Source organism: Eretmochelys imbricata, chromosome 7 (genome assembly GCF_965152235.1).
Source record: "Eretmochelys imbricata isolate rEreImb1 chromosome 7, rEreImb1.hap1, whole genome shotgun sequence".
NCBI classification, from domain to species: domain Eukaryota; kingdom Metazoa; phylum Chordata; order Testudines; family Cheloniidae; genus Eretmochelys; species Eretmochelys imbricata.
The window spans coordinates 7,846,623-7,862,853 of record NC_135578.1 but is presented as its reverse complement, the minus strand read 5'-3'; the positions used below and the strand labels follow the sequence as shown (position 1 = coordinate 7,862,853).

The 16,231-nt window shown below is 43.3% G+C and overlaps 1 protein-coding gene across 1 annotated transcript in view; it reads right to left on the bottom strand.

The window, feature by feature from the left end:
• Positions 1-16,231, bottom strand: part of LOC144268138 (monocarboxylate transporter 2-like) — a 48,609-nt gene that overhangs the window by 5,647 nt on the left and 26,731 nt on the right. Inside the window, exons 3-4 of the mRNA XM_077822759.1 lie at positions 11,507-11,650; positions 1,399-2,274 (exon numbers count right to left, since the gene is read on the bottom strand). Coding sequence (XP_077678885.1) covers positions 1,399-2,274; positions 11,507-11,650 — 1,020 coding nt within the window. The remainder of the gene's footprint in view (positions 1-1,398; positions 2,275-11,506; positions 11,651-16,231) is intronic.

The following is a 16,231-nucleotide window of genomic DNA, read 5'->3' as shown; positions in this document are numbered from 1 at the left end:
CAATCCTTTATCAGAGTGGCACTTAGAGCTGTGAATGATTTAGGACTCTTACTCTGAATAACAGATAATATCTAGGGCTCTCATCCTCAATGATATTTAGGTGCTTAATTCCCATTGATTTCAGTGGAGGTAGGCCCAGAGCCTCAAAGGCATTTAGGTGCTTAGCTTCCTTTCCAAGAGTGCTATCACATTCACAGAGATGCTGCATACCTTTCCTGCAGTATTGATCCAGGGTTGTTACAGGTTGTTTTTGTATCATCAGCTTGTAGTGCAACAAATTGTAAAATGGTGCTTGATAACAGAAAGAAAGCCGCGTCTGAGGAAACCTTGTGACAGAGCTGGTCGGTGCTACCATTTTGCCCCATATATCTAGCACTTAGCAGTATGCTAGGCACTTTACAATAACAAAGGTCCCTGCTCTGAACTGCTTTCAGTCTAAGATAACACACAAACCGAAGTTTTTCATGTGACATATGAGAAAAGAATAAAGGCACCCAGATCGCATTCATATTTATTTTCTATTTTGTCAAATGTTTTAGGAATATATGATATATTTTTTAAAAACTGTAAGAAGGAGAAGCAAAAATTCTCAAATCTATTCAAAATAAATTATTTTTCCTTTTAAAAAACAGCCCATTTTCTTCATTACAGACTTTACAGCTGGAATGCTATTGGCCAAGCTGAGAGGATGCAAATCTATAAATGGAAGTGTGCCGAGTTCCTTTATGGCCAGAATGTACACCTGCACAGAAATTAAAAGCATATACATCTGTGGCTACATGGATCTATTGTGTCCTTGCAGACGAATAAAAAACATCAGCTAAAATCCGGGGGGCTCGATTCAGCGAAGGGTTTCAATGGGATTATTATCATGTTTAAAATTAACCATGTGCTGGATGGTGGCCTTAAGCAGTCAATGCTCTGCAGGATAGAGACCCTGGCATGTTAACACTTATGCATGTGAATAAGTTTACATATATGAGTAGTCGCATTGCGTAAAGCCACTTACACACCTACGTGTTTGACGGATGAGGCCTAAAGGCATCAGCCTGCATCCATGTCTCACACACACACACACACAACTGTTGGTTCCAATGGGAATTTTTACATATGGAACATATGCAGGTTCAAGATCCAAGGAACAAACACATGAGAGATGATCTTTTTGTTTTTAATGTTGCTAAATCCTCACTAAGAGAAATCACGGAGGACAAATCTATGACCTTTATTACTCTATACATAATTACTTGCAAAAAAAAACCCAAACAAAGTGGGACTGAAATGGAGAAGATGAAGTTAGATGCACCCCTCTGCAAACTGTATTTATCTCAATATCAATCTGGGAATTAGAGCAAAAGCTGACATGTCACTAGAGTTATAGTATAGAAACATGCTCACCTCCAATAGGTGGTCCAAGAAGTATAGTGCAACACTCCACTATGGTGACAAGGCCAACAGCACTTGTGAATCGCGCAGCTCCCACGAGATCCATGAGGGTTTCAAAGAGCATGGCACAAACCATACCAAAGGCCAAGCCAAAAAAGACAGCGTATATGACTAGACCTGTGTAGCCTGTGGCTAAGGGGCACAGGAGATGGCAGGCACCATTAAAAGCAATTGAAAAGCTGAAAAAATACTGGATCTTTGGCCTCACCCATTTACTGTTGGCAATAATTCCAGTGGTGGGTCTGGCGATCATATCGACTATTGCAAGGATAGAAAGGAGGAAGGCTGCTGAGTATTCATCAACGCCAAGGTGCTTCGCGTAAGGGGCCAAAAAAACAATAGGGGCAAAAAATCCCAGAAACATGAGCACATTTCCAATCAGGTAAATCAGGAAACCTCTGTGCTTAAAGAGGGAAAAATCAAGGTACTTATTAAACTTCTCACAGCAGTCTTTGTCCTCCTCCTCTTCTGTTCCGCTCAACAAACTGACAGTTTTGGGATGGACCATTTCAACCGAGCTTTTATTGGACTGCTCTTTTACAGTCTTTTCAGCTTGCTTGATGGTTTGTTTCTGAGCAGGGTCAGCTGCCATTCCAATGGGCCGGAAGAGAGCACCAGCCACACAGCAGTTCAGTAAAATTGCCCCAAGAATAAAGAAACTGCCCCTCCAGCCAAAATTGTCAAAAAGGAACTGGTTCAAAGGAGCAAGGGTACAAAGCATTACGGGGCTCCCAGCCATGGCAAGACCATTGGCGATTGGTCTCCTTTTCAAAAAGTATTTCCCGATGATTATCACTGAAGGCTGAAGGTTAAGAGCAAGGCCAAATCCTGTAATGGAGCGAAAAAAACAGTGACAAAAGGTATAAATTATACTGCCAGTTCCTCATTTCAGAATATGGCTCTGTCTAAATCAAGGGTGAGATCCTCACTGTCACTCTGGCCCCCTTTATACCAGGTGCAAGGACTGGACTGGCATGAAGCGGCCCTAAAAGCCCCAGCTCTGGCCAGGGGAAGGATTCACCCAATGCAGGAACTCAGGAAGACAGCCATAAAGCTGCCTCCAAGGACTCCTTTGCAAGCCTTGACAAAGGGGCTATGCGGGGGGCAAAAGACCCAAGTGTTTTTGTTCTGTGTTTGTACAGCACCTATCACAGTGAAGCCATGACTAGGCTCCTAGGTGCTTATGGTAATATAATTAACAAGAAGTCAGGGCAGCATGCAGTCCTGAGGAGTTTCCAGGCAGCATTGTGGCCCATAGAGTAACCTTGAGATGCTGCTGTAACTTTGCAAGTCCCCCGGTGCTGTCCAATTTATGCCTCGGGCCGCTTCAACCCCAGAAAGAAAAGGAGTACTTGTGGCACCTTAGAGACTAACCAATTTATTTGAGCATTAGCTTTCGTGAGCTACAGCTCACTTCATCGGATGCTGTAGCTCACGAAAGCTTATGCTCAAATAAATTGGTTAGTCTCTAAGGTGCCACAAGTACTCCTTTTCTTTTTGCGAATACAGACTAACACGGCTGTTACTCTGAAACCGTTCAACCCCAGAGCAACCCAAAATCAGGAGGTGCAAAGGTGGCTTAAAGCCACTTTCCAGCCCCTTACCATGGGCTGCAAATCTCACCCTTATAGTCATGGCTCACAGAATATGGAAATCTGTATCCCTACAAGACCATATAGAAGTTAACAGGTCCCAAGTGCTTTTGTCCAGACACAACAGCTTGGCATGATAACAGTACCCATCTATTACAAAAAACGATGGCTGCTTTGCCACTGCTAGCATCTTATCATGCTTGTATAATAATATTATGGCCTGGTGTCTGTGACTTGATCACACACACTTTAATGACCACGCAACTAAACAGCCCTGGACTTGACTGGCACTTTTGACTTTAAACCAGGCTTTTGACCATCTCCTGGTGCTGAAGTTGTCCTCGTTAATATAGCTGCTGCCAAACTCATTCTGCCAATGAGCAATAGAGTATGGTATTTAGTAACCACAGTAGCTCCATCAGAAGTCCTGGAGACCACTGACCATCAAGTGTCGGTGAAGATGGTGTGGTCTCTGGCTCAGAGCTGTAGAGCTGCTTTCAAGTGGCCGGGATCATTCCTGAATAGAAGAACTACTGGGGGTGCTTATGGGCACTCGCCTTTTTCACTGAGAGGCTTCTGGGGAGTTGCAGGATTTCACTCTGTCCCCAATTGCCAGAGGGGAGAAAGGTGTGGCACTTGAGGAGTCAAACTAATTTGTACCTTCACTTCTTTGACAGCACAGAGGGCCATATTACAGTGCTGGTCAAGGCTGCTTTCTTTTTACCACTGATCAGTTGCACACATACTAAATGGGAAATGACTGCCTAGGAAGGAGTACTGAGGAAAGGGATCTGGGGGTCATAGTGTATCACAAGCTAAATATGAGTCAACAGTGTAACGTTGCAAAAAAGCAAACATCATTCTGGGATGTATTAGCAGGAGTGTTGTAAGCAAAACACCAGAAGTAATTCTTTCGCTTTACTCTGCCTTAATTAGGCCTCAATTGGAATATTGTGTCCAGTTCTGGGCGCCACATTTCAGGAAGGATGTGGACAAACTGGAGAGAGCCCAGAGAAGAGCAACAAAAAATGATTAAAGGTCTAGAAAACATGACCTATGAGGGAAGATTGAAAAAAATGGGTTTGATTAGTGTGGAAAAGAGAAGACTGAGAGGGGACATGATAACAGTTTTCACGTATGTAAAAGGTAGTTACAAGGAAGAAGAAGGAAAATTGTTCTTCTTAACCTCTGAGGATAGGACAAGAAGCAATGGGCTTAAATTGCAGTAAGGAAGGTTTAGGTTGGACAGTAGGAAAAACTTCCTAACTGTCAGGGTAGTTAAGCACTGGAATAAATTGCCTAGGGAGGTCGTGGAATCTCCATCACTGGAGATTTTTTAAGAGCAGGTTAGACAAACACCCATTAGATAATGGTCTGCCACGAGCGCAGGGGACTGGACTAGATGACCTCTCGAGGTCCCTTCCAGTCTTATGAGTCTATGCTCAGATACCAAAGTGACAGGCAACCTTATAAAAACTTGACCAGATGAATCAACTCTTTCCACTCACATGCAGATCTCTCCCTGGTCATCCATGCTTTTGCTACATCCAGACTACTGGCGATGTCAGCATTATGCCATAGACAGCATTTGGTATTTAACCACTAGAGGGCAACGTGCTTACATGCTTGATTAGGACTCACATCCCAGCCACTGGAGGGCTGTGGCGTCCCTGCCCACTAAAGAAGGGCAAGCAGATCTAGGAATCAAGTGCAGTAGCACCCATCTCTTCCACTGTTAGTTAGTATGCTGATGTGAGCAATTTAGGCAAGAGATTACAAGCCCTGAGCTGTCAAGAGCACAAGTACATTGTAATACCAAAAGTGACCCCACTGCAGCTCATACTAATGTAGAAGGTCCCTAGAGCTAGAGACGTTTAAATTAAAATACCTTTTTTATTGTATTTAAACAAAATAGTAATAGCATTATAAATCTCCGTAAGTAACTCAACCACCTAACTGACCATTAGCTCTCCTATTGCACAAGCTGAAATCTGTTTTCTGCCACAATGGATGTTAAATGTTGGACGATCAGATCATTCTTGGGTTCTTTAGGATACCAGTAATGAATCTGTTCTACTTAAAAGATGTTTTTAAGCATCTGTGTCCTGCTATTCCTCACAAAATAAAGTTATGTAAGTAATGCATATTGGCCTTAAAGTTACATTTAGAAATATAACACATTTTCCACCCTAGCCCTTACCTAAAGAATGATCCCCTGTAAAACAAAATTGAAATTTCATCCTTGAATTGATAATACTGGAAAATGTGAATCATGAAAACAGCACCATGCCGATTTTTTCCCGTTCGTTAATCTATATAATTAGTTTGTTTAATTGTGCAGTACCTGATTAAGCATATCACTTTACAGCATAAAAAGTAGGAATGTCAAGGTCCTTCAAATTAATTAAGGAAAACTATTGTTAATAAGAAATATTAGCTACTCAGAATTCCATTGGTTTTGTGCAGCTCAAATTCCATATATGCTATGATAACCAAGATGGTGTTAAACAATTGCTTTCCAACTGTCAAGCTTCCATTTAAAAAAATTAACCTAATGTTTTGAAAATGCAAAAGAAGTTACAAAACAAATACATGTTAAAATAACCTTAGGGCTATATCCTTGGTAGGAAATTCAGACATAGGTATGAAGCACAGTCCTTAACTTGACCTGTTGGGTCTAAATAGACCATAAATGTGGTGGGACAAATCCTCAGTTGGTATAGATTGCACAACGGGTGAAATTCCCCACTGTGCAGAAGTCTAGCTCAAGGCCTCTAACACTAAAGGCCAGATTTTTCAAAGTATTTAGGCATCCAACTTGCATTGAGAGTTAGGCACCTAGATACCTTTAAAAATCTGGCCTAAGATCTCCAAAAAAAAAGCATACGTGAGATTTACAGGGTATATAGTTCTTCTGCTGGCTTTCAGCAATAGCGGTAAATTTCCCCTGCTAAGATAACCCAGTGATCATAGAGACCTGCACAAATGGAAGTAACTGCAGTTTTAACTCCAGATTTTCCAACCTCTCTCAGATGAGTCTGGAAACTTACCGTTAATTTTAATGGACTGTCTTTCACAGGAATCTACAATATGCATTGGCCAAAAGAGTCACTTTTAGGCGAAAAAAAATTGGGTAAGAAGCCAACTATCCATTTAACCAAATCAATTAGAATCTTGTATTATCTGACCATTAATTTACAAGCGACACAAATTAATTTAATATAACCCCATTCTGTTCCTGCTAATTAGGATCCAAGTTTCAAACTTACTGACTGGACGTTCTAATTACTTTAGTCTTTTTGCTAATTTTATTCTGAAATATTTATATCCATTTTCTTCTCATTTGTTCTCACAGCAAGAGGGATCCCAGACCTTAAATTGATCCCAGCAGATGGCATTTTGTTCCAAATAAATTAGAGAGGCTGTATCATGGTGGCCTAGAAGAGGAAGTCTGAGATGAAGAGAAGTAATTTGGGTATGATGGAAACCATCCTTTCACCCATTATTCTGAGAATCTGTCCATAAAATGATTTTATCAGGAGCCTTACTCAATAACTACTGTTCTCTGTTACATATCAGTAAGGGTATGTATGTCTGTACTGTAATCACACCCTGTGATTGCAGCTGAAGACAATACACCCAAACTAGCTTTACTGTCACTAGCTCAGGTCCTGGCAGCATGTGTTTCAGCACAGGCTAGCCGGTGACTAATTACTCAGGGCTCCAGATGGGTTTGTACAGCCAGGGCTGCAGCTCGTACTGCCGTGGCTTTGTTGTTCCAGGACCCGAGCTAGCAAGATTAAAGCTAGCTGCAGTGGGTCATCTCAAGCTGCAATCGCACCCTGTGATTAGAGCCTAGACATAACCTAATGGGCTAAATTTCAATGGCCTCATAGGAGGTGTGATTTTCCATAGAGCACAGGGCCAGATTTTTCAAGCGCCCAGCACCCACAACCAGAGCTAGATTTTCAAAAAAAGCTCAACACACAGCTGCGGTCTTCTGACATCTCCTTAGTGTCTGATTCAACGCCCATTAAAATCAGTGTCTTTCCACTGATTTCCATGAGCTTTGGATCAGGCCCTTAGGCCAAAATCCTCAAACCCTCTTCTTGAAATCAATAGGAGTTAGGCACCTAAGTACCCCAGGCCCTTAGTCTTTACTCAAGCAAAACTCCCATTGAAGTCAACAAGAACAAGGGTTGGATCCTGAAAGGGGAAAGAGTTCTCTATGCCAGGAATAATAATAATTAATAAACCAATATTTGCATTTCTATGGAGGTCTTGCCTCAAAGTGCAGTGTAAATAAGGGTTGGCCATAAAATTTCCACAAAAACAACATTTTGACAAAAAAACCCAGAAACAAACATTTTTGACAATGTTTGTGAATTGTTTCTTTCTCTGCCAGCATTAACCAGTGCTCATGACCACCCCATGACTTCAGTAGCAGAGATACTGGGATGACATCACACAATCTGAAAGGCTGCAGCCTCTGGGGTGGAACACGGCAGCCGTTAAACAATACACAGCACCACTACAAAACTGTTTTGGAAAGGAAGTGAAGATTAAAACCCTGCCCTACTGAAACTGTAAAGGCAATTAGAGTTAAGCAGAATTTATGTATCTGAACTGGCCAGAACAAAAGAGCAACCGCCACTCATCTTATTATAAGTGCTTGGGGATATTTAATGACCACTGGTGGTCAGGTATTTGGTTTTATGTCTCATTCAAAAGATAAGGTGGACGAGGTAATATGGTCTCTCTAATATCCTGGGGGACACACGGCTACAACAACACTGCATACATCATCCAAAAGATGGCAGCTCCCTTGCATCAGGCAGGGTACCACTTCCCTGACTCAATGATTACATGAATTTGCATCTGACCTACATATAAATCAAGGGTAGCAAAACTGGCTCATGAGCCGCATGCGGCTCTTTTACAGTTAAATTATGGCTCTCAGAGCCCCCTCCCCACCCCTCATTCTCTGCCTACCAGATTGTTTGGGGCAGCTCAGGGCTTCTGCCCTGTGGTGCGGTGGTGGGACTAGGAGCTTCTGCCCAGCAGGGAGGGGGGTCTTGGAGCTTCAGCCCCATAGGAGGCACCTTCCGGGGCTCGGGACTTGGAGCAGGGCTGAAGTCTCGTGCCCCAGCAGGTGCACCCCACAGGGCTGAAGCCTCGAGACTCCTGACCCTGCACAGCAGAAGCCCCCAGCCCCATCACCTTGCTGCAGGGCAGAAGCCCCAAGCCGTGGCAGGTGCACTCCGGCTCTCGAACTTCTGAAGATTGTCGTATGCAGCTCGGAGGGTAAGTAAGGATTGACCACACCTGATATGAATAGAAAAAAGACAGACCTCAACTGAGAGAGCAATTGAGAATGGTGTGTCTATCTAGACAGTATGAACTGATACATTTATGTTTCTAACCTCTACCTCTGAAGAGACGCTATTAACATGCCAAAGGCAAGGGCCGCTAGCAGAGATCTTTTGCTGGTGGGTTTCTCATTTTAACTCTGTCCCTTGGAAGTACACAGGGCATGCTTTTCCCAGTCAAAGTGTGTCTCCTTTCAGACTAAGCAGTGAAGTGTAGTTCACTGTAAATTGCTGTATATGTATCTCTCAGGTAATTACTTTTCCACAGTCATGTGATCAGTAGGCTGACTTTATACTTATCCTTAAATGCTCCCATGTCAGATCTGAACAAACTAGTTGAAAAAAATTTTCAAATATAACTAGGAGCATCAAGCTAATTAAGAGCACTGAAAGCATTTTCTTCTCTCCTGAGAGGATTCTCATTCGCTCCTGAGCACACTAGCAGCAGACCCAGGAAATTATAGGTGTGTCTAAGGCCTTGTGCACTTGGGAGAGTTTTACCAGTTATACCAGTACAGTTAAACAACAAATAAGTGGGGGGGGGGGGGTGTTCTGCGCTTGCAGTATCAGATAACACCACTCCCTGATTTTTGTTGGATTGATGGATCTTGTGAGGCAACTTGCAACTGTGTCATTTTGTCTTATCAGCACAGTGATGTAAACCTCTTCAAAGAGACTCAATTCCTGTGGTAAATTCTTTGGGGCCTATTGGGATTTTTAAAACCTAGTGGGATTTTTAAAACCATGTAGGCCCATTGGGAGTTAGGCATTTTGCACACTAGTTACTTAGCAACATCTTTAGGTGCAAATATCTGGACCTGAAGCTTCCTGGGTGTTTGTACAGCACCTAGAACAACAAGGACATGATTCTGATTGGGGCCTTTGTGTGTTAACCCAATACAAATAATAAATCATTATAGTTTGAAGGAGACGCTACCCCTAGGGGCAACTTATTCCATAATTGTCCATTATGGGGAAGAGTCTAGTACCTTCCTGTGCAGCAGCTGGTACAGGGCACTGTCAGGGACAGGATACCAGATGAGACAGTCCTCTGGTCTGATCCACTGTGGCAATTTACTGTAGCTCAGCATTTATCCCAAGGCATACAATGTTCCATATTGGTGCACTTCTATTCCCGGTTGATAGTGTGAAATGCTTATATAGTCTATCACAAAGGATTTGTGTTTTACATTAACTATTATGATTTCTTAAAGGGCATTTGTCTGTAAGGGAATGCAGCAATCCAGTGCTCGGCAATGGCTTATAGCTGGATCCATTGCCCCTTTGACTAGCACATGAGGTTAAGAATTGCAGGTTATTTTTATTTCTGGACTCTCCTTCCAAGAAGCTGTGTGAATTGTTGCTCACTCAGTGACAACAGGGTGTCACCTAAATGTGGTGGCACAATCAGAACCGTGTAAGAAATAAAAAAAACCAAACTACTTAGGTGCATGAAGTAACATTTCACAACCAGATTTAATGAGACAGTCTGTGTGCAGGGGAGCATGGTCATAAGTTTTCTGTCCCAATTAATGTTTTTCCCCATTGCCAGTAAACTGTGTTATTAATCTTACAAGTTTAGCCCCTGGAGTTCATTATCAGACGTCAGGGCTATCTGGTGCAGCCACAGTGGCAGGGAGTATATTAATTCCACATCTCAGATGCTGTAAAGTCAGTACTTTAGCGTAACGCGTCATGCTTTCAAACAGATGTTTTCGTTGCCCTGGAGGCAGCATTATAAACATCTATTCTAAAATGATCAAATGGATGCTGAAAATTAGGCACCTAGAGAAGACTAGTTATGAATTTCAGAGTCTAATTTTAGGCATTCACGCTAGAAGATGCTGTTCGCCCTAGTGCAGAGCCAGCCTTAACCTAACTGGGAACCGCCGGGTTTGGCTCACTCTGAGGGTTTTAACAGAAACAACTGGAGAGGGAACAGATTTCACCAGCAATCAGTGGATTATTTTTGCTGTATGGAGGGCGCAGGGGAGATGAGAGGAGGAGGGTTCAGAAAACACAGAGGATGCCTGTAGCTGGACTTGGTTGCTTCCTCCCTGCCACACTTCTTCCCAGAGGCAGTTGGAGAACTCAGCCAGGGCTGTTTCTCTGAAGCTCTTCCCAGTGGCTAAAGTGAAATGTAACAGGAACAAGGGGAAGCGCTCACGGTACTAACCCAGGAGGGGGAACTGTAGGGAAGCAATTCATCCGAGCCAGGGAAATGAGGGGGAGCCCCTCTCGGCAAACCTTTCCTATAATCCTGGACTCTTTCTGCCTCCCAGGATTCTTGCTCTAGCACACAAAACCTGACTTCTTCCTCCTGGTGAACTCTGCCCACTGGTGCTCTGAGCTGTGATGTACCGACCCAGCTAAACGTGGATACTGTTGTCCCCACACACAGACGCGCAGACGGAGGGCTGTACCCAACTCTCATTGAAGTCAACAGCAAAATCCCTGCTGACTTTAGCCGTGCAGAACTGGGCCAACCGTTGAACTCCAGGAAAGGAAAACTTCTTGGCTTAAAGGGTTATTAGAATTCCACCTTTTCAATGAAAAAAAGGAACTAAATTTTAGGAAATTTTTAAAGGAAAAATTTCTTGCTTTCCAACCAACTCTAGTTTTTATTGTTTTTATATAAATATAAATCTCCCCTTTCCCCACCAAAATGAGTATCAACAAAACCTGAACTCTCGTAGATCCACTATTTGTGTACAAATCGCCATCTTCAGAAAGAGAAAAATATTAACAGATAGGGCTATCTGATCATGCAAGGTGCCGCATGATCCACTGACTTCAGCAGGAGTTGAGGGGCACTAATAACCATCTATATTATTGTCCTGAAGGAGAGCACTCATCTGCAAAGAGCCTGCCACACTTTAGACTCACACAAAGTAAGCTGAAAACACAGTTATGAAGAAGTGTAGGCCTGGTCATGCAAACATTTAAGCATGTGTAACTTTATTTGGGTGAGTAGCCCTGGTTGTGAGACTACTCAGATGCGTAAAGTTATGCACATGCTTAAGTATCCGCAGGAGGACAGGGGTTTGCCTTAGAAAAGAAATCTCAAGAGAAAGGGCAAAAGGAAAGCTTTTTTGTTACCTGAAATGACTCCAACGCAGATGTAAAGCTGTAAAATGCTAGTGCAGAACGCCGCCGAAATCATCCCAATTCCACACAGCAGGCCTCCAAATATAACCACGGGTCGGCTGCCAAAACGATTCACTAAAATACTGCTAATAGGACCTGAACAAAACAGGCAGAAGAAGAATCCAAGTGTTAAATAGCTTCCAAACACCCTGCCTTTTGAAAATAAGGTGGTTAAAGCTCACTGTAGTTTCATTAATACTTAAGCTGTTGGTAACAGCTGCTTGAATTTGCTCATGCTAAGAAGTGAAGAAGAATGCAAGATGATTTGTATGGTGGTGGCATGTAGAGTCCCCAACCAAGACAGCGCAAGACACTCTAGATACACATAAAATGTGCAGGGCTGGGACAGAGAGGACAGTGATCAATTGTTCTCTATAGCCACTGAAGGTAGGACAAGAAGTCATGGGCTTAGTTTGCAGCACAGGAGATTTTGGTTAGATATTAGGGGAAAACTTTCTAACTGTAAGGGTGCGGAAGCTCTGGAACAGGCTCCCAAGGGAGGGTGTGGACTCTGTCCTGGGAGGTTTTTAAGAACAGGTTGGACAAACCCCCATCAGGGACGGTCTCGGTTTACTAGGTCCTGCATCAGTGCAGTGGGCTGCATTTGATGACCTCTCGAGGTCCCGTCCAGCCCGACATTTCTATGAGTCTATGATAATAACAGACAGTCCCTGCACCAAGGAGATTACAATAGAAACAAAGAGTGGGAGGGGAAATAGAGCCACAGATTGGTTGTCCATGGTCAGACAGCAGGTTGGGGGCAGAGCTGGGAACAGAATCCAGGTTTCCTGGGTTCCAGATCAAGCATTGCCCCACACTGCCTATCTAGCATTTATGGTCCAGTGATCCCAACTGTCAGTGTCAATGGGATTAGGAAATAAAGGGCTATCAAGAACATTGGTCCATTTGGGCAAAGCAAGTTCCGCGCTGCCCCCATAAGACCTTCATGTGTCTTCTACTCAGAGCCCGTCTAGACACCAAAGTGGTACCGTGTTAGTTAAACCAGTGTAGTTAAAGCAGTACCGCTCCACTAGTGTGGATGCAGTTATACTGGTATAAGATGCGTTTGATGGCACAGATATTCCCACACAGGAAGGGGAATAAGCTATAGTGATATGCTTGTACATTTACACCAGTATAACTGTTTTCACACGAGGGGCTGTATAGATATAACTATGGTTACAAAAGCACACGTGCGCCCACACACACACAAAATATGATAGACTGGTACAAAACCTGTGTGTAGACCAGCCCTGCTGCCTGACACAATCTGCACTAATGACAGTTGTAAAAGCAGCAAATAGCTAGATGGAAGGTCTGTGTTTCTGTTTAATAAGGGGCCAAAGGACCAACACTGTAGAGCAGATCTTGGTTTTGTAGCCCCCCTCCATGCCCCTATTCCTGTGACAAAGCTGGCAGCCCTCGATGGCCCTGCACACTCAGATCCACAAGTCTGGTTAGAAAATGCAAACAGTGAGGGAGCCTATGGAATTTCTTTATACAACCTTTGATCAGTTCCTAAATATTCCTATGTTATTTCTTTCCAAAGCACTTTTCATCCTTGTGGGTAAAAAGGAAAAATAGCCTAATACATGCCTGATTCCCATCCCAAACAAGTCTCAGCACCTTTGTTAAATTCACACCATAAACCATACCCATTTATCTTCTTTCTAGCTAGATGCATGTCTAAGATTTCCAAAGGGGCCTGCACCTCTATTTGAACATTTTTAGGGGGGTCTGCAAATGAAAAAAGGTTGAAAACTGCTGTCTTAGATACAAGTAACCATTTCCAATGTGTTTCTAGTGTTTGTTGGATAAACACTGATTTTTTTTTTTTTGGTAATTAGGGTGTTTTATTGGCGTTTACTGATTAAAAGCTAAAATCAGTACCCTGTGTACAATGTACACCTCATATCAATTTTCTTCTTTCCTGGCACTTTTATGGCACTTTTCCTGGTGAGGTTCGCAGCAGCGGCAGCATGGAGAGTAGGGAGGCCCAAACCTCCTTTTCCTCCACAACAGGTTCCGGCGCCCCCTGGGGGTTTCCCCCGAGTTCCCAGGCCGGCCGGGGGATATAACCCTCTATCATTAATCTCTGTATGTTACAGTCCCTTTAATTGAATGATGTGTTATATGGATCCACTGACTGTATTATTCAGTTAAAGGAACTTTGTGTAGATAATTAAGGTTTCTAGTTTTATGCCCTAATCCTGCAACAGGATCCCTGTGAACAGCCCTTTGAGCTCCACTGAAATTAATGAGAGGACCTGGGGATAAGAGAGAGACACTGGATCTAATTCAGCCCCGATGTAAGCAGGCACAACTTTTACTGAAGTGCCATTGACTAGGAGCTGTTTTGCTTACATCAGTGTTGAATTTGCCCCGATGTGTCACGCAATTCAGTAGAGAAAGTGAGGATCTTTGGCCAGGGCTGAGAAAGGCACCAACCCTCCGAAACTGGTCTGCAGCCAAAGAGGGCATGAGCCTTACATTTTTCAATTTTACAAAATGCTCATTTCTCATTATGCAAACCTAATTATGCAATTGGGAAAAATGTGGCTCCAATTAGAGTCTCCTGCAAGCTTACATTAGGGCTTTGTAAAACAGTGGACCATTCCAAAGAGGACTGGGACACATAAAGACCTTTATAGCTTCTCCTATGCCTTATATCAATCTGTTAACTCTGTCCTCAGTTAGAATAATAACTGAAGTCCTGGGATGGGAAGACAGTATTATGTCAAATGCCCTGGGGTAGATGGTCTTGGGTTAGTGTTTTCACAGCTGCTAAGAAAATGGAGAAAAGGGTGGGTGCCAGTAAACAGCCTTGTTTTACACCTGTTCGGATGACAAAGGCCTCAGAGGTAGAGGCCTCACAGCACTGGATGGAGACAGTCACCTGGACATGGAGGAGTCATACAATGGTGACAAATTTGCTTGGGCAGCCAAACTTTGACATGATTTTAAACACAGCCTCATGGTTGACAGTTGAAGGCTGTGATCAGATTGATGAAGGCCATATACAGCTTCTGGTGGCCTCACACCTCTGGGATCGAAGATGGTAGTACCCTGCTTAAAGATAACAAATCCATCACAGAGCACTGGAAGGAACACGATCAAAAGCTTCTAAATCGAGAAACGACGGTGCCTGATGACACCATCGACTCCATCCCTCAGCACCCAATCTTGGAAACTCTTGCCAACCCACCACCACCAGAGGAGGTCTGCAAAGCAATTAAACAAATGAAGAACAATAAAGCACCAGGTCCTGATGGCATACCAGCTGAAGTACTGAAAGTGGGGGGGAGAAACACTGACTAACAAGCTTCACTTGCCGCTCCTCAAAATCCGACGCACTGAAGAAATCCCTGCTGATTTACGTAATGCTGACATCGCCACCATTTTCAAAAAGGGAGACAGGGCCGATTTTGGCAACTATCGAGGCACTGCTCTCCTCTCCATCGATGGGAAGATTCTTAGTAGAATCTTACTGAATCACCTGTTCCCTCTTGCACAGGAAGTACTTCCAGAGTCCCAGTGGGACTTCAGACCATCATGAGGCACAACCAACATGATTTTCGCAGCCAGGCAGATCCAGAAAAAATGTCTGGTTTCTATACTGTACCTACCAACATACCTGATCACCTTTCAATAGTGTTAAGTGACATGATTAGCATCTTTAATTGTGGTCTTTCCTTCTGTCTGTCTTCTTCTCCCCAAGGGGAAAATTGTGTGTGTGTTTTTTTCAAAATAGCTTATTTCTGTGTGCTGTGCTGTGAGTATTTCTTAGGCCTTATCTACACTTACGGGAGGTTTGACACATGGCGATTGATGCATCAGCGGTCAATTTAGTAGGTCTAGTGAAGACCTGCTAAATCGACTGCCGATTGCTCTCCCATTGATGGGAGAGCATCTCCAATCAACATCGCGTAGTGTGGACTCTGCAGGAAGTAGATCTAAGTACATCAACTTCAGCTACGTTCTTCATGTAGCTGAAGTTGCGTAACTTAGATCGATTCACTCGCCCCGCCCATAATGTAGACAAGGCCTGAGTGAAGGCAGGTCAAAGTGTACCTTCTACGGGAATACAGGGAGAGGGGTTTCTGGTGATTCCTACATCCTTTGAGAGTTCGTTCCAGCCCCCAAGAAAGCTCTGTCTCCTGTCCAAGCAAAATACGACTTACTATCAAGAGCCTTGTTCTTAATTGTATTTCCATCTATTGATGCATGCCACAAGATTTGATCTTCAATGAATTGCTTTTATAGCAGGCCCATGTGATCTTCAATGACCTGGCTTCATCTTTATGATCAGTGTTATCATTTATCCCTGGTGATAACCAGATTAATTTGTGTATTTGTACTGATATATGAGCCGGAATCTCAGTGGTGACGTAGGTCACACAGATAGCACCACTGAGATTCTAGAACGTTGGCATTAATTACCATTTCTTTTTGTAGCAGCCATGGGTGGGATTTCCAAAGGCACCTAAGCAAGTTGAAAATCCCATACAAATTATTTCTGCTTGAATAGTTAGGACCTTGTCCTGCATGCACTGAAGCTGGTCGGAGATCTGCCATTGACTTGAATGGAGCAGGCTTGAGAAAGCTATGAGGGGAGATGGTATTTAACACACTATCATCACTCTCCAGAAACACCCATGCTCCATGGCTAGCACATCT